This window comes from Poecilia formosa, unplaced genomic scaffold (genome assembly GCF_000485575.1).
Source record: "Poecilia formosa unplaced genomic scaffold, Poecilia_formosa-5.1.2 Scaffold49, whole genome shotgun sequence".
Classification (NCBI taxonomy): domain Eukaryota; kingdom Metazoa; phylum Chordata; class Actinopteri; order Cyprinodontiformes; family Poeciliidae; genus Poecilia; species Poecilia formosa.
This window is the reverse complement of record NW_006799988.1, coordinates 1265663-1283478: the sequence shown is the minus strand read 5'-3', so window position 1 is coordinate 1283478 and position 17816 is coordinate 1265663. Positions and strand designations below refer to the sequence as shown.

At 38.9% G+C, this 17816-nt stretch overlaps 2 protein-coding genes across 2 annotated transcripts; one reads left to right on the top strand and one right to left on the bottom strand.

The window, feature by feature from the left end:
- Window positions 1-849: 849 nt before the first annotated feature.
- LOC103138388 (calsequestrin-1-like) lies at window positions 850-10377 on the bottom strand. The gene is made up of 11 exons (XM_007552558.2): window positions 9955-10377; window positions 7751-7844; window positions 6919-7019; window positions 5915-6026; window positions 5643-5716; window positions 4803-4933; window positions 4654-4699; window positions 4456-4510; window positions 4208-4308; window positions 4016-4090; window positions 850-2027 (listed from the first exon to the last, which is right to left on the bottom strand). Exons 1-11 carry the CDS (start codon window positions 10189-10191, stop codon window positions 1551-1553), a joined length of 1503 nt encoding a protein of 500 aa, XP_007552620.1. The 5' UTR covers window positions 10192-10377; the 3' UTR covers window positions 850-1550.
- A 3182-nt stretch (window positions 10378-13559) lies between these two features.
- Window positions 13560-17816, top strand: LOC103138387 (crystallin J1A-like). The gene is made up of 10 exons (XM_007552557.2): window positions 13560-13599; window positions 14231-14297; window positions 14412-14588; window positions 14770-14868; window positions 14963-15055; window positions 15133-15289; window positions 15448-15563; window positions 16627-16704; window positions 16789-16928; window positions 17035-17816. The coding sequence occupies exons 2-10, from the start codon at window positions 14231-14233 to the stop codon at window positions 17131-17133; spliced, it is 1026 nt and encodes a 341-aa protein (XP_007552619.2). The 5' UTR covers window positions 13560-13599; the 3' UTR covers window positions 17134-17816.

Below are 17816 nucleotides of genomic sequence, written 5' to 3'. Positions count from 1 at the left end.
CACACACACACACACACACACACACACACACACACACACACACACACATATATATTATTCAAATAAATAAATGCTTTTTGAAATTACACTGTTGGCTGATCATGTAAATTTCTAAAAGAACCTTTAAAAAAATCTACTATAGATAATGAATTAATATTGAATTGGTGGTACATTTAAATTTATATTCAAAGTTTGTTATCATTTGTTTTATTTATCATTGTTTTTAATTTAGCTTTGATATGGCTGAAATTGACGTCTATAAATATAAATCATAGCATGACACTGCCTTAGCATTAATATATTTACTGCGTTATAGTTCACTATATTTTGTTATAGTTCACTATATTTTTTCCTTCTTTCTTTTTTGAACATTTTGAAATGTAATTCAACAAAACAACACAATTCTGGAAGACAATAAAGCACAATTTTGCTCAACTTGGTATTTCAGAAGGAAAATAACTTTACTGTTATGCTTTAGATTGCTAAATCAGCAATTTCTTGTAAATATACACTCCAGTAATACTGGGCATTTCAGGTCATACCCTTAAAGGGTTAAGTCAGATGTTTTTTGCAGCAAGTTAAAGCTATTAGCAGTAATACACCCCTCACCTGTTGTAGACAGATGTCATATCACGATAAGATTCATAAAGATGAAAGTAGTAGAGGTAGGAGCAAGTTAGACTTTAAGTTTTGATTTTTGGTTTGATCTGCTTGCCCTCCTTTCCTTATCGTTTGCCCCTGACATTGTTATATTACATACAGAAAAACCCAAAATCCAGAAGAATTGTTCAGCACACTTATTTCACACAAACACCCACGCTCACCTCTTTAAGAATTATACAATAAGTAAATTTCTTTCCAAGTTGTTGTTTATTTAAGACTTCACAGTAAATTAAAATTCTCTCGTTACAAAAATAGAATCTGGTTGTTGTCATAATTCATCATCATAGAAAACATCCATATGATGTACAGTACTTTCATTGTACAACATCATACTGACTGAACACAGTAGACTGGTGGTGTTTGAGACCCAACGTGACAGACTGTTAGCACCCTTGAATCGGATATTATTCAGTTCAGTACCGGGGAAAACAAGAAAATATCTGAGTGCATATAAAACATGCAAACAGCAAAAGACAAGACATTTGGGCTTATATATTTTGCATAAAAACAACAAAATCCTTTCAATTCTATGAATATAAAAACTTTAATATGTTCAAAATCCAAAGCAGTAGGTGACAGGATTTTTAAAGAATATCTTCTTTTATTGTACAAGACAGTATTACATGTGGAAATAAATAGAAGATTTTTTTACATCATAGATCAGTAACTTTGTCAGGGAGAACGACAAAAAAACTAATGGAATATACTGATTCTGGTGAGCTGCTGAGAGAGGATGATGAAAAGATGAAGGATTTACATGAACGGACGACTTCGTGATCAGAAATTGTCAAAAAGTGGTTGATTCAGCAAAGTCATCGACGTGATGGTAATGTTGACTCTTTAAATGGCATTGGTCAGACTTAGAGTTTAAATTACGACTCAGCAATCTAATCGTCGTCGTCATCATCATCATCATCGTCATCATCGTCATCATCATCGTCGTCATCGTCGTCGTCATCATCGTCGTCATCATCGTCATCGTCGTCATCATCGTCGTCGTCATCATCATCGTCATCATCGTCGTTGTCATCGTCGTCATCATCATCATCATCGTCGTCATCATCGTCGTCATCATCGTCGTCATCATCGTCATCATCATCATCGTCGTCGTCATCGTCATCGTCGTCGTCGTCATCATCGTCATCGTCATCATCATCATCATCGTCATCATCATCGTCGTCTTCATCATCGTCGTCATCATCGTCATCGTCGTCATCGTCGTCGTCGTCGTCGTCATCATCGTCATCGTCATCGTCTTCCTCAGGATCAATATCTCCTGACAATACATCTTCAAGCCAATCTTCCAGCTCATCCACAGAAGGTAAATCCTCCCCATTATCAATGTCCATCCACACGCTGTCAGCCTGCACAGCAACAACAGCAGTAAAGCAATGTTTTCAATTCCATTTAATTCAATTCAGGTTCAAATTGAAAATCAACTCAGTTATTTTTGAACAGGGAGAAAGAACTAGACCTCCCCTTGTTAGTCAGTTGTGCCAATTTACCAGATCAGCTGTAACATGTCAAGTCACAGCTGATCAGTTTGCATCAACTGAGCAACTAGTAGTTGTTTGAAAATTACCTTGACAGACTCACAATCATCTGATTTGCCAAATCAGCTGATGACACAGATTGATGCAATGTGGTGATGCAACAAATCATTAACATCTGTCAACTAAAGGTAGGGGATATCACTGATAAGAGCTTAGCGGAAAAGTATTTTAAAGCAAGCAAAGCAAAGATGAGACTCTGAGATCATGATCATGAACGCCTCAAACAGACTCATGACAAAGACAATGTCCAGTTCATTCTCAGAACAAGCTCAGTTTTGTAGTGAGAATGCAGAAAAAGATTTTATACAAGGACTGGGAAGCCAATCTGAGACACTCATACTCTTACAGCACCCCACCCAACACAAAATGCCATGGGGGTCACAGTTGTAGCTCTTTTTTGCATTGGCAAAACACATATGGACTGGACAACTAGACTCAAGTTAACCAAGCAGCACCTATGCTAGATTAAGAATCTGGTATGGCTTGCCACAGTCTGAAGAAAAGCCAAACTACCACTCTTAAAATCAGATTGATCAAAACCTCTTTTCCAACCCCTATGTTGATCCATCAACAGCTGGAGCACTCTGCCCATCCCCTCTTCTTAGGAAGATGGTGGCGACAGTGGTAGCAGTTCGTCCTGCAATGGGCAGGTTACCAGTTCAATCCCCACTCTGTCTGCCTCTGTCATTGTGTGACAATTTAGCTTGGGAACTTCAGCCACTGCTTGCTCCTACTCAAAGGTTTCATCACGATCATTACCAATGACCTCTAGACCACAGATCTTGGAAGCTGCATCTACTGAGTATCCCGAACACGGACCATTCAGATTCCATTGTCTCAACCTTTCTCTCAACATGATATAAACTCTCCCATGGATGGGAGTTAAATCACTCCTGAACTGTGTCCTTCATCACATATTCCTAGGTCACCCTACACTCAATTAGATTCACCTGGTCTTTATGGTAGCTCTCCTGATATGGAATCCAATTAACAAGTTGATGCTTATCAATAGTCAGCTCTGCCCCTCCCTTTAACCACCTTTTGAAGACATAAAACCAAAGGTGTGATTTCAAGCCTGGTCATTTACATTTGGATGAAGGTGGCGTGGTACCAAGAGCATTCATTGATCACTTTATGTCCAAACATGTTCTGGACATCCCATACCTAGAACAGACATCCATTCCTCGCAATCATACCTATGCAAGGGATCCCACCATTCCCAATGGTACAATTAAAATCCCCCAGGAACACAAGAGATTTTTCAGATGCCACCCATTCCAGCACAGAGGCTAAATGAAGACCTGGTTTTGTGAACTTCAGCACATTGGCACAAGTTATATCCAACTATCTCACAACTCAATGTCACTAAAGGGGAAGCCTCTCACTCACTAAGGAGAACTCCAACATATTGGAGCTCAGCCAAGGGCCTTTGAGCGTCCCCAAACCTGCACAAGGCTGGGATCTAGTGGGTCAGAAACATCCCCAAAGAGGGATGTGTGTCCAGTACAAAATGTGGCAGATGGCTCCTTTTCATCTTTTCATAGGCGGTCAGAATAGATCAAAACTGTGAAAGGATGAAATTAAGTAATAAAATAACAGCTGCACCTGTTTATAGACCCATTTTCACTTAAATAGGTGACATTCTTACACGGGCTCAAACTATTGCCGTACAGATAAGCTGTAATCGAAAACAGAACCCGCCTTAAGTTAAATGTGCTGCAAGAGTAACATTAATTAACAACATTTAAGAATAGATAAACTATCCAAAGTACAACTATTTTCCTACAAATAATACTTACATCATCAGCTTCAATGACACCAATCTGTGGGTGGGACAGATCGATTCCGAAGGTCTTTTCCCAGTGTGGCAAAAGCTGAAGAGGGAATCAATCAAATAATTATGGCACTACCACTGTTACCAACTTTTAAATCCAGGTTTTCACGTAGATTGTTCAGTATCATTTATTGTATTGTATCATATTATTTCTTACCAAAGGGAAGTCGTCAGGGTCAATCCAGAGAATGCTGAGGTTAGGGTTGTCGGTGTTATCCTCTGCAACTTGTTTCAATTTGTGCAAGAACTCAAAGCCATCTGCAGAACAGAAGATGACAGTTAAAGTAAAACGTTTGCTTCTGCTCTTCATGACACACTTGTTTATTTATAGATATATATGTTTCTGCCCATACAGATCCATCTGTTTATTAGAGGAATTTTCTATTGAAATGTATTTTTCTTTACCAATATCGGCCTCTTCTGCAAAAGCGACAATATGTTCTCCACCGACATCATCATCCTGTGAGCAAAATAACAATAATCTGTACTCTAAAAGACTTGAGATTAAGATAACAATATCAGAAACTAATACATATTAATACATTTACTTAAAGCCTCTCCATAATAAAACTGATGCAAAGCTGAAAGTGTAACATTTCTTACCCAGATCTCATATACGTTGCTGGGTTTCAGTTTCCTCAGTGTTGGTCTAAACAAGCACAGAGCCATTAAGATAAAAACATACTTAGCTTATTCAGACTGTTGCGCTTATAACTAAAAATATCTCGGAGCATGCCAACAATAGGAGCTACCTGTCATTATTTTCAATGAATTTCACCAGTTCTTTCTCAGAGTAAGGTTTTCCAGGGATGACCACAGGATTCTCAATGAAGGATTCATAGAAGTCTACTTCGTTGAGCTTCAGCTCCAGGGCCTTAGCAACCTGCGGCAAAACAACAGTAATTGGATTTATGACCTGACCATGATGGCTGTATCAGTGACGCAAAGAAATACTGGGTATTACAGAAAAACACAGTGCTCAGCAAGGAAAACATGCATCCTGTCATTTTAACAAATAGTAGCAGGATCTAGTGCTAACAACTGATACCACACGGTTTTCAGGTTGCACATAAAAACAGAACGACAAACCTTTGCAGGTTTTATTAAATTAAGAATGCACACAAAACATTGCATCGTGTATGTCTGAATTAAATAAGATGCAAAACTGAATGCAAAGCAGCAAAATTTGCAGAAGTGGTGAAATAAAAACAGAGTACATTCTGTAATTTAACAAGTAACGAATAACTTACTCAGACCTTACATTGCTGCTTAGGTTTATTTGCAGTTGTGCTGTAGCGATCTTCTCATAATAGTGTTTCCAAAAAAGTTTACTGTCTTGACTTTGACTAGACCCTTCCATGTCATAGTTTACATCATGGTCAGTGATTATTTTGTAAGCTGCCTGTCTATTGATCAGACGGCTCATCGTGAATAAATTTCAAAGCACTTAGGTGTGCAGGTAAGCTTATGGCTGATTAGTGACTGCACAGTGTTCAGGTGTTTTTCAGTTTTTTACTTTCTGGAATGTAATTAGTATTAGTATTTAGCAAGCTAACGATACTGAAATCTTTTCACAATTAAAACGACCTTACCTTAGGATTAAATGTCGCAAAGAACTTGATGTGAGGATGGAACTCTTCAGCGGCATCTGCGAACGCTTCGAAATCTGAAATGTTACATGTAATTTGTCAGTTTGTTCCAGTCTTTATGTGAGATATCAAACAATGCGCAGCTGCTGCATCACTGCTGCTGACTGCGGGTTAAAATCAGACCCGTGAAATTATTCCAGGCTTTATGCTGCTAATCTCACATCTAGCTACACAGTTACTCGGTACAGATAGTCATGCCATCACAATATTCTTACGTTCTGACTTGTGACTCTTAAAGTAGCCCACCAGTTTGATGTCCTCTTCGATGCTTTCAAAGCCTTTCAGTTCTCTGCTGTTGTCAATAATTTCCACAGGATCCTCAAGAACCTGAGGGAGAAACGAAGTGGGAGGGAAGAGAAAAGAAAACCACAGTGAGAATATCTGGTTGGAATATCCATGTAGCCAGCAAATACAAGCCCCGATCGGAAAAAGGCAAGATGGCATGGATAAATGCAAATAACTACTAACAGCAACAATGACCGAAAGCTATATATTGTCTCCAAGTTTAGCTGACTTATGCATTTCAGGTCAGATATATATGGTTGAAACCAGATGTAAACCAAATAAAACACTTTTTTTTTTCATCACTGTCTCAAGTTAAATCAGACCAAACTTCTCCTGTTTTATGTTAGAATTACCAAAATTATTTCTATTTGCTAAATGGCAGAAAACATAGGGTTTTTTTTTCAAATGTTTTCTGTAACTTCCTTCAAATTGAGAAGTTTACACATAGAGTTATTACTGTCTCTTTGAAGCCCAGATGATGATTTCATAGCTTTTTTTATTCATTGTCTGAAAATATCTGGTTTCAATCGTAGCAGCAAACTGTGATCATGATTTGATTAAAGCTCTTTTTATAAAGGCTTGCTGATTTCTCATTGTCATAAACCTAACTTTATTTCTAGAAATCATCTTAATTGTGCTAATAATCTAATAATCTTTGTGTACTATTTTGCGTCGTTTCTGTTTTTTTCTTTTCTATGGAAAGTTGTAATGGGAGTAGATGTCAGCTCAAAGTGGATCTGGTTACGCTGGAAGTTTCTCACCGTTAATAATATAAATATCATGTAAATGTGAAAACTATCTTTTTTGTATCCACTTGCATTTTCAAAATGCATCTTGACTTTTTCCTGATTTCAGGTTACAAGTATTTGCTTTCCTTCCTTCTTCATGCTTAAGTAAGGCAGGCTATTAACTGGGAGACTATATCCTCACGAACATCATAGATGAACTCCACAAGGGTGTGTGCCTCAAGTTCACCGTCATACTCTACAACTTCATCGTCGGTGAAGATGAAGATGCTGTCTGACTCTTCAAGGCCTGGAGAGAAAAAAGACAGTTATTAAGAGGCTGATCTCATGCGACATGTTCTAATGCCACAGCAAACATAAATCTGGGAAATATGAGTTCCTTGTAAAAAATATTCCCATGCCTTAAAGTTTTTTACGTTATGTCACATCACAAACAGAAACTTCAATGTATTTTATTAGGATACTGCATAATGCATAGCTTAAATGTGCTTAGAAAACCTAACTGTGCGGCACCTTAACATTCAACAAGACCAACAATTTAATGGTTTTGGTTCCTGTGTTAGAATGGCCCAGTCAAAGTCTCAGCCTAAGTGGCAAAAATCAGTGTTTTTATGTAGCTCTCTAGACTCTAGAGAAAAAAAATAGAAAATTCAAGATGACATTTCGGTGTGCAGCTGAAATATCATTTTATCAATCAAATCAACACAGATTTTTTTTTTCTGTATACCGATTACATCAATATGAAATATTTTTTAATTTTAAGAAGTACTTATCTAATGCAGAGAAAGGTATTTATTAATATTTTTTACTGTTTCTTAGAGGATAGTTTGATCAATTTATACTGCCACAACCGGTCACATTTATTTTGGTAGTTGTAACAAGAAACAATGTAAAAAGGTTCAAGTGATATAAATGATGTGCAGTGTTGTACATCAGCACCTTCCTAAAATAATGGCCTAAGTCATGTTTTGACAAAAAACAACAACAAAAAAAAAAACATCTTTCTATCAGCGCATTTACCTAATTTCTTTGCAACGACCTTGTCAAGCTTTGCATCAATGAGTCCAACTCCAATATCCTCATCTTCAAACTCATCCAGGACTTGGGCTGCACGCTGCAAAAACAAAACACTCCGTTACCTAAACACATTTCATGAAGAACGCAACCACATATTGAGGAAAAACCGCACTGGGGGAGCTCCACTACCATAAAAGCCTGCTTTTCAAAGAGCTGCTTTGGCACTTTCTAAATCTGTACGAAACATGAACCTCAAGACTGACAGTCAATTCCACCAATGGGCTGTGACCCTCTTGCCTTGAGGAAGTGGTTTAAGGTTGTCCAAGTGCATTTAAAGACTAGAACGCACTTGCTTCATCGCTCGCTCACTAGCTCACGTACACACATGTAAGTGGAGTATGAGATCTTGAGCAGCTGCCTTTAGCGGCATAAATAGTCGGCATAAGCAGGTCGCCCTGCAGGTTGTTGAGCAGATGATTCCTTGCATTGCTTTGAGCTCGTCTGTCTGTCGTAGATCAGAAATTGGAAAAGTGAAGCATTTTGAATGACACTGTTGGCACAATTTTGGAGAACATGAATTGTCATTTGGTGATGGGTCGCGATTAAATCATATTACATTATATTACAAATTATCTATCTTGCACTAATCCAGTGCCGTCGCCTGCAAAATGTCCTGCCTTTTGCCGTTTCCCCTTACTGACAATAACACCTCATTATGTTGAAATCATTTTCTGTTTCCGAGGAGAAACCCAAGCCTCTAACTCCAGCATCTCCGGTCAAATATAAACCGAGGAGCAACACCAGCCCAGGCGCTATTTTGGTGAAGCGATGCTCAGCACTCGGGGATCCGCTGACAAGTACAGTGCTGCAAGTGTCAGTCACAGCGGGGAGCTGAGGTGGCATCACTGAATCCAAAACCCCCAGTGCTGGCCTGCAGCCCTGACCAACCCAACCCCCCACCAAGCGGAGACACCAGAACCTGCTGAGATGATGTGATATGCTAAAGGCAGATGCTCACTTCAATCTCCCTGTTCTTCTTGGTTTTTAATGTCTTGCTTTTAATAATTTACCTTCAACTTTATTTTTTCCTCCATCGTTTATATTTCCTCCATAAATTTCACTGTCAGTTCATGTTTCAGGTGGGTTTAATGCAGACATTCCAGTCATATTTGCATACTTGGAGTGTCTAGAGGCTCATTCGTCACTGTTGACAAATACCTCACCATAATAAAAGAATTATGCCCTTATATTTCCCATTTGGAATTTGAGAGCCATCGAATTTTTTTAAATTACATGTAGGTTGTGAAACGTCCATAAAAGCAGATTTATCTATTTGCCTTTAGCAGTTCTTTAACACGTCTAAGCATCTTCCTAAAATAATGGCCCAAGTAATTTTTTTCCAAAAGTAATCTTTTTTTATTTTTATTTTTATTTTTTATTTTTTTGCCAAAATCACTTTTGGCAAAAAAAAAAAAAAAAAAAAAAATCACATAGGCCATTATTTTAGGAAGGTGATGCCATTAAGCATGCACCATGTGATAAAATGTCATAATATCGGCCACATTCTTTTTTTCTTTTTTTTTTTTGGTTATGAATGATAGAAAATATTTTTTTTAAAAAGCGCCAACTCCATTGTAAATCTTGTAAAAGGAAAAACAAGGAAATGTTTTAATGAAATGTCAAATCTGAAAGCTTTGTTAATACTAAATGCCAGCAATGGTATTTTGGGAGTATTTGATGATTGCTGCCTTATAGATCATGTGCAAACTGACTCTATGACCCTTGATAAGCCGTTCTTCAACACCTTGAGAGCTGATGCAGAAGCTTTATGCTGGATGGTGACGTAATGTGGGGAAAACTGCTGAGTCTCCACTTCTGACAGGGGTCCTAATGTTTGACTGGCATGCACAAGCACTCAACGTCATGCACAGTCTTTGGGGAATAAGAAAGAAAGAAACAAAACAAAACAAACAAAACAAGGCAATGTGTGGACTTGTTTTTTTCCCCCACTGCATTTCAATTTTTGCAAATTATGCATACATTCACACCTTTCTTAACTAGGAACGTTGCTTGATTTTGAGCCTTTAAACCCAAAATGAGTTGCAAAGTTAAAAACTCAACCTTTTTAATAGTACTTATTATTTTTTCTGAGTTATGTTAATTCTGGGTCTATTTCCAATTACTCCTCCATATCCATCTCAACCCACCTCGAGGGCCAACTCCTCAGCCTCAAACTGTTTCTGGGCAACGCGGCTGGATCCGGGGTGGTCATGGTAGTACACCACCATAACGTCGTACTTCCTCATCACGGACTTATAGTTCTTGGCGTTCAGGTTGTGTACTCGGTCCTTGCCGTCATATTCGGGGAAGTCCAAGGTCTCCTTGGCCAGTGATTGCCCGCCAAATGACAGCAAGACTGCCACAAGCACCCATGTCCACTTCATGGCTTCTCTCTGAGACGATTTAGATTTCTTTTAATTATCGTACAATTAACTGAGTGGGGTTAAAAAATCTTTTTTCTTTGCTTGCAGAACCCTTTCCAATCCGCGTCACCCAGAAGAGAGCAGGACTAAACTCCTGGATCCACCTTATGACAGACCCCACATGGGAAACTGGCAGTGGGGCACAGGGTACAAGAGGGGCTGGGCTAAGTTTGACATAGGTGTGACGGCGTCCGCCTATGGTGGGGTGTAACTGAGCAGGGGTGAGGTGGTTGGTGGGGTGACAACTTTGTGTGTAGGTGTGTTTAAATGTTAGCTGCATACCTATAAAACTGGGCCAGAGTGACGCGATGAGGGCCCAACTTGTCAAGCGCAGAAAATTTGGAAGACAAAGCTGAAGCTGCTGGGACGAAGTGCAGGCGCTGTGTTTGGACGCTTCTTCTTTTCTTGCCAAAAAAAAAAAAAAAAAAAAGGTGCGATAGATTTAGAGCTGGCCGCAAATGTAAGGCAATCTTCTCCCATATTAAGTGAAGGATGAAGTCTTGGATCCCAGCTAAAAATAATGGAAGTAGGACAGAGAGGTACATATCAGGAGGGGCTGCAGTCGGTGTCTATTTGCTGCTGCTGGCATTGGTGCAGTGCTAAAATGTGGAGCTGGGTCACTCAGGGACAAGAAGAGAAGGGGGGTGGGGGGACAGGGGTCTAGTGAGGCTTCAATGTAAAGATGTCACAAAAATAGATTTTTGCAAGATTCTGACTTTCCCTCCCCAGGTTTTTGTTACCCAAAACAAGCATCCTGTTCATTCTGCCAACTGACCACTTGCTTTACAATCTAATGATGTAGAGGCCACTGGAGATGGCACTGCCTTGCAAAGAAACACAATGAGAAGCATAATGTCAAGAGGAAGGACGAGGGGATTTTATTTTTTTTTGCCAAAAGTGGTTTGTGAAGATGCTCTAATTAGATGAGACCAACATTTAATGTTTTAACCTATATAGTGTAGCATGTGGAATGCTACAAGCGAAGCTCTTCCTGTAGAGGAAGACTAACCATCCGCCACGTGAGAACGTGTTAATAGTGCATAAGTGTCCGGTGGATACATAACGATAAAAGATTTTCACCTTTTGGATGTATTCTGTCTGCAGTATTAAAAACAGTTAGCTGCTAATGTTTGAGGCGACTCGTGGCGCACAAGGAGAACCGTAGGACATAGACCTCGATGATGCCGTCATGATTTCGACTCCCACCCTCGTTTCCCTTGCCAAAGGTCGTCCTCCTTCTCTCCAACTCCTTCCTGTCGGATTGCTCTCAAACTAGTGCTGATAAAAACGACAATACAAAACAAAAAGAACAGTTAATCCCTGATAATATAGTTCAGCCAAGTTAACTATCATTGTCCTAGAATATACTTTGACGGCCTTCCAAATATTCCTGAATTTGTTCTTTCTTTTTTATATGTTGAATGTGAAACACAATCTCTGTTCAAGTGTTGAATAAAAGACAGTTGAGTGGAAGGACAGAAACCGTTTGGAGAGGCAGGTTAAAAGTTGGAGAAAATTAGAAAGAGTGTGAAACAAGATAAACAATGTTGCAGCGGGAAAAGTTGACACAATGTTCAATTTGATGGTTAAATATGGAGTAAAAGTTGAGTTTCTGCTTCTTTTCTCTCAGTGGTGTTTTAACAAAGTTGTGTTCTGCGGTTGATGGTCAGTTAGCTTTTACATGAATGTTTCTTAGGGCATAAAACTGTCATATTAATGGAAAAACAAATGTCTTGTTAGAATAATAATAATAAAAATCTTGCTTCCCTTTTATTCTGTATTGAAACCCATGCTTGATGTACAAAAGCAAGATGGATGGATCTGTGTGTGTGTGATGATGTTTGGCCTGCAGCTGAAACAGCAGTGACTTGGATGGTCTCAGCACCTGTAGAAATTCAAGCTGAAATGTGGTTCTTCGTGTTACTGTAAACATCTAGGGTTGCATGAGTCAGAGGCTAAATGAGAAGAGAGAGGGATTTATGTGTGTGTGTGCGTGTGTGTGTCATTTACACCTCAGGTGGTGACAGATTTCATTACGAGTTTTCTATTCTAATTTCATTAATTGGGCAAAAATCAAATAACATTACAGCTAATTGGTGGGTTAGTATGCTGTGCTGGAATTCACTTATGATCACCATTCTGTATATATATTTTTAAACGTACTTCTAATTTACACTAGAGTTTTACTTACTTAATGTTTTCCTGGTTATATAGTGGTTATGTCTGGAACTGTAGTTCCCTCAGCTGTCCAGTAGAGGGTGTTCTCCAACGTTAAAACACCTGTTGTTTTGACTCAGTTGCTACGAATGACTTCTTAAAACTTGAGGAACATTCCGAAGATGCAAAAGACGATACTTTAAACACGTCCACCTCAAAGGTCAGCATGTTTTCAGCTTTTACTGCTTATCCTGAAATACAGACATATACAATGTGCATAAATCATGGACATGTTATTGAAATGCAAAAACACCTTCGACATTTTTATTTTGCCTTCACTACAAAATTAAGCTACCATAGCCGACAAATGTCTCTGGCTCTCTCAATTTATGACCTAATCAGAGTTAGAGTGACTTTTACCGTAACGTGCTTTTATGACTACTACACCAGACTTTTTATTGAGTAATATTATTATGAAGTGTTTCTGCATACTCTACTCCGCACTGTGAATAATTTCACTCAATAAAGGAAAAATATGCTTTAACCAAAAATGCACCAGACACAAACCTACAGTTTATGTTAAAGTTAAATTTATTCTTTGACAATGAGCTTCGATGTTCTATGTTATTTTCTATCTGCTGAGCCTGTGATTTGCAGATCAAGCAAAGACACTCTTAACTCTCTATATAGTCACTTAAAGTACCTATTCTAACACATATATAGCTAGTATATTAGTTATAAGTTGCATATTTAAACAAAATTTAGGAAAGTGTATTTTTGTTGCTTTTTGTTTTGCTTAAAATTAATCATTTTATAATGCTCCAGATGTTTTATTTTAGTCTTAAAATATCAGAATTTGCAGGTACCTTCGTATTTTTGTCAGTTATTCAGAACTTGAAAAGGATTTTTACGAAGTACTTTTTTATTCTTCTTTGATTCTTGGAGGATTACTTTTTACTTTTACTCGACCAAAAATATGTTGAAGTAGACCTACTCTCTTGCTGGCTGCTCTGCCCGTCTCTGGATATAATATATTTATAGTATATATAATTAATGGGAGTTCTAGCCTTTAAAAATTATAGGTTTAATGAATTTCTTGCTCCTAAGTGTTCAAACGTATTAATCACGTGATCAGGAATCGGCGCAGGACAAAGCGCTACGTGGGGGGCGGGGTTATCTTAACTGCTTCCGGTGTGGGCGGGAACCAGCACGGTAAGTTTGATAACGCTGCAGGAACTTTACGTATCAATAAAACAGTAATTATTTACACTGGAGAGCTGAAACAACCCGCGGAAGGTTTTCCACCCACTGACAAGGGGGCTAAGGTCAGACTTTTGATCTTCAGTCTATGTTAATGCAAATAATAGCTTAAATAGCTTTTTTAACGTCGCTGTCACAGTTACGGAATAGTTGTAGATTGAGCCACCTCGCAATGAGGTTTGACCTGCCAATCCTACCACAAGCAGCGTACTGGAAAGAACCTCACCACGTTAAACCTGCGTTCAAATAAATGAACGAGTGAATGTTAGTGACCTCTAATCACTGCTACTATTACTGCGTCGGTGCCCAGCTCCAGTCCAGGACGGCCAGAGTCAAGGAAAAACAAACAAAAAAGAGTACATTTCAGCTTTTATTTTTAATTATTTCAGTTTTGGTCCTGCATAACTGACTGAGACCTTTTGAGTTAATGTCGAGAAGGTCATTCAGGTGTATCGTCAGCATAGTTTTCTTAAGATGATCTTAAGCGGTGTGATCAGGAGATACAAATGTTTTGAGTTCTTTTTTTCTCTTAGTTGGCAATGATATGGCAAGAATGAATCGTATGCATTCATTGTCTTGACAGATGACTTCAGTTGTGGCCAACAGAGCAGTAGGAGCCATTGTTGGATCAGCTGTTGCAGATGCTGCAGGCATAAGTTTTTCCCCTGCTCCAATCCTTAAGAAATAATCAAATACAATTATTGTGGAGGTTCATTTTTTGATATGATTATATGAAAATTGTACGTGTGATTCATCCGCTGCAGCTCAGCCCCTCCACTGGGTGTATGATCTCCAGAAACTGAAGGGGATCTTGGCTCAGGATCCAAACCCGGAGTTCCGTTCCGAGTCGGCCAATCCCTTCTACCGGAGGCAGACGGGCCAGCAGAGCTGCTACGGAGACCAGGCGTATGTGCTGCTGGAGTCCCTTTCAGAGTGTGGAGGTGGGGCTCGCCTATTTTTTATGTCATAATTCGATGTTCTACTTTTAACACTCATGGACTTAAAATGAGAGTAAATACTTTGTATACAGAAGATGGTGATTATTAATAAAAGCTCATTAAGTATTTGAGACAAACTCCTTTTTTGTCACCAGCGTGAGACTTTATAGACGTTTCTTACCAGGTCTGAATGTTGATGATCTGAAGCAGCGGACACTGAAATTCTTTGGGCCAGGGTCAGAGTATGACACCCCGGTCAATGATCCGTACCGAGACCGGAATGGTGAGAAATCTGTGCACTTAATATGATTATGGGTAACATTTTTAATAAAGTTGCTTTATCAATGTGATACTAATGGACGTTATTTTATTTCCAGGCCCAAGACCTCAGCTGCCGATTGAAGGACCATGGAGACAAGCAAGCTTGAAGAGTTTCTTAAAGAATGTCGATGCGGGCAAAGAGGAGACAGGTAAAGGACATTCACTGGTTGACGTCTTGATCTTAAGAGGCACGTTGGGTTCAAGCATTTGGTTGTTTTCGTTGCAGGCTGTGAGACGGACTGTCAGATTGACGGCATAGCCAAGCTGGCTCCTATAGTGGCTTTTTACGCCGGACAACCGGACATGCTGGAAAAAGTTGAACAGGCCATCCGAGTCACCCAGAACAACGACGAATGTGTCGCTGAAACTCTGGCGGCCGCAAGGTCTGTACGCCCCCGAGCACCGTTTGATTACTTGAGCTTACTGTCGCGTGTTGAGGGTAGCGTTTCCACCAGACTGTGGGGATTGGTGTGTGTTCAAGTAGCGTGAAAGCTTTCGCGAAGCACCACATCTTAGACGACAAACTGGATTCTTGCCTCAGGTTTCTGGAGCATTTTATCCTGACTGGTCCAGACCCAAATGTGGTGGATGTAGTGCTAAATCAGCTCAGTGACCCCAGCAGAAAGCAGCCACAGGACTTGGACAAAGCAGTGATCGGTGAGTGAACTCTGCAGGCATTGCTGCTTTCTCTCTTGAAGTCACGAGACCGAATCATGGGATTTAAGGCACCATGCTTCCTCATTCTGTGAAAGGTTTGTGCAACAATTTGCCTCAACAAAACCTGTCTGGACGTGAAGATAAAGAGCTGTTTAACATTTGTATTGATTGGAAGTATTCCCTCATTTGGTATCTTATATTTAGGGCTGCGAGTAATGATGATCCCAGTAATTGATTAATCTATCGATTATTTTGACAATCGATGAATTGCATAAACAAATGTGTACATTCTGCACATTTTTATTTAACCACTTAATCCTTTTTATTCAGTATTAAAACACATTAATATGCAAACTAACAGTTAATACAAATAATTTCTTGAATAAGAAAATAAACATTTTATTGTATGAAATGCAATAACCACATTTCTTTAGTGAATGCTTTGTCATTTGTAGCAAAGGATGCATCTGCAGATAAAAAACTCTATCAACAGGGAAAAAGCTCAGACCTTTCTGCTTGACTTATCAATACTTAAATATAATAAATAGGGCTGATCTATTGAGTATCTTTTGGATTAACCGATTAATAACTGAATAGCAAAAGATGTCTGGTAGTAGATTGTTCAGATTTTTACAGAATTTGAACCAAGTAAAAATATGCCACACATCAATACAGTGTAGGGCTAATAAATGTTAGCTAGGTTTTGGATTAACCAGTTAATAATTGGATAGCAAAATGTGCTTAGTAGGAGTTTTTCTTCTTTTTTTCTTTTCTTTTTCTTTACAGAATTTGAACCAGGTGTAGCTGAAACTACTTGAGTTTTGGTTAGAACTTAATCACAGATAAATATTTTATCTTAAATGCAAACTCCTTATTTTTTGTAAAGTTTTGGCTTAATTAGTGCTCTGAGTGTGTTATTCTTCCAGCACTGTCTTTTTTAAGTCTGTGTGCTCCAATTAACAATTAATCAGTAACTAAATTTGTTGAGAATTACTTCAATTGCCGATTAATCCGTTTAATCGTTTCAGCCCTATTCATATTCCTCCCATTCTGCGGCTTTCAGGGCACATTCATCAAGTGAAGGAGAATTTGTCGAAGCGTCCACAGGAACTGATCCCCGCTGTGTTTCCCAACACATGAGGTATGTTTAACCAGCTTCCACCAACTTCACTAAACTCCAGCCTGACTCGGATCAGACAAGTAACGGGTGCAATACTCACTGCAGGTTTGCCAGGTGCATTCCAGGCAGCGCTGCATGGAGTCCTGACAGCCGAGCACTTTGAGGCGGCCATCAGAGACACCATGAGCTGTGGAGGGTGCACCTGCAGCAGAGCCTCCTTCATCGGAGCATGCGTTGGAGCCCAGGTGTGACCGTCTCTTAATTCTTCGTTCTAGTCTCTCGTTCTCCCCTGGCTTTTGTCTGATGATTTTTTTTTTTCTTTTTTTAATGTCTTTGGTTTGGATTTTTCAGATTGGGCTTGAAGGAATCCCAGCTTCGTGGCTTAGCAAAACCTCACGATCCAACTCCGTGCTGGCGCACGCCAAGAAGATCGCCAGCCACCACCTGTAAGATTGCAGTTCGCAGCATGAGGCGGACGAGAGCGTTGTGAAAAACTGTTGGACTTTTGCAGAGCTGCTAATGAAGGCTTTTGTCTAAACTTAGGCGTGACATGAGCCAGATGTTTTTGTCTCTGTAAAAGTTGAACATGTTGAGTTCAGATGTTCCGGAAAAGAGTTTTATTTTTCTTCACCAAAGTCTTTTCTAAGTATTGATTTAAAGCTTGATCAGGAACTGTCTACTATTGTTGAAAATAACTCTTGTGTAGGCCACCATTCAGTTTTTTTTTTTATTTTTTTTTTTATCTTTGATTTAAGGACATGTAACCAGATTGATTAAATACAATTGTCATTAATTAAAGCTTATTAATGACAATTAATTATTTCTTCAGGTTATTATGTGTAGCCCAACTAAATTAAACTGTGACTACTTAAATCATCAATGTAAACAGAAGAAACCACTGCAGATCTAACTGCAGCTAACTGAGGCTTGAATGAACGACCTTTGATGATGTTAGCTGTACATATTTTTGTCTGTTAGATTTTGCCATATTTTGTGTGAATTTTCAAATGCCTTATAATAGAGACATGGAAGAAATGTCTGCAAACAGACTTTCTGCTGCAAATCTGTTAACAGTCTTTGTCATTACTGGACATAACATTTCACATAATCAAAAAATCATAGAAATAAACAAT

Coding starts and splice junctions, on each gene's coding strand:
- LOC103138388 (XM_007552558.2), bottom strand. CDS start 10,191: ATGAAGTGGACATGGGTGCTTGTGGCAGTCTTGCTGTCATTTGGCGGG. Junction 4,309..4,455: donor TGCAGAAGAGGCCGATATTG/GTAAAGAAAAAT, acceptor TCTGTTCTGCAG/ATGGCTTTGAGTTCTTGCAC. Junction 4,091..4,207: donor ACCCTGACGACTTCCCTTTG/GTAAGAAATAAT, acceptor TTCCCTCTTCAG/CTTTTGCCACACTGGGAAAA.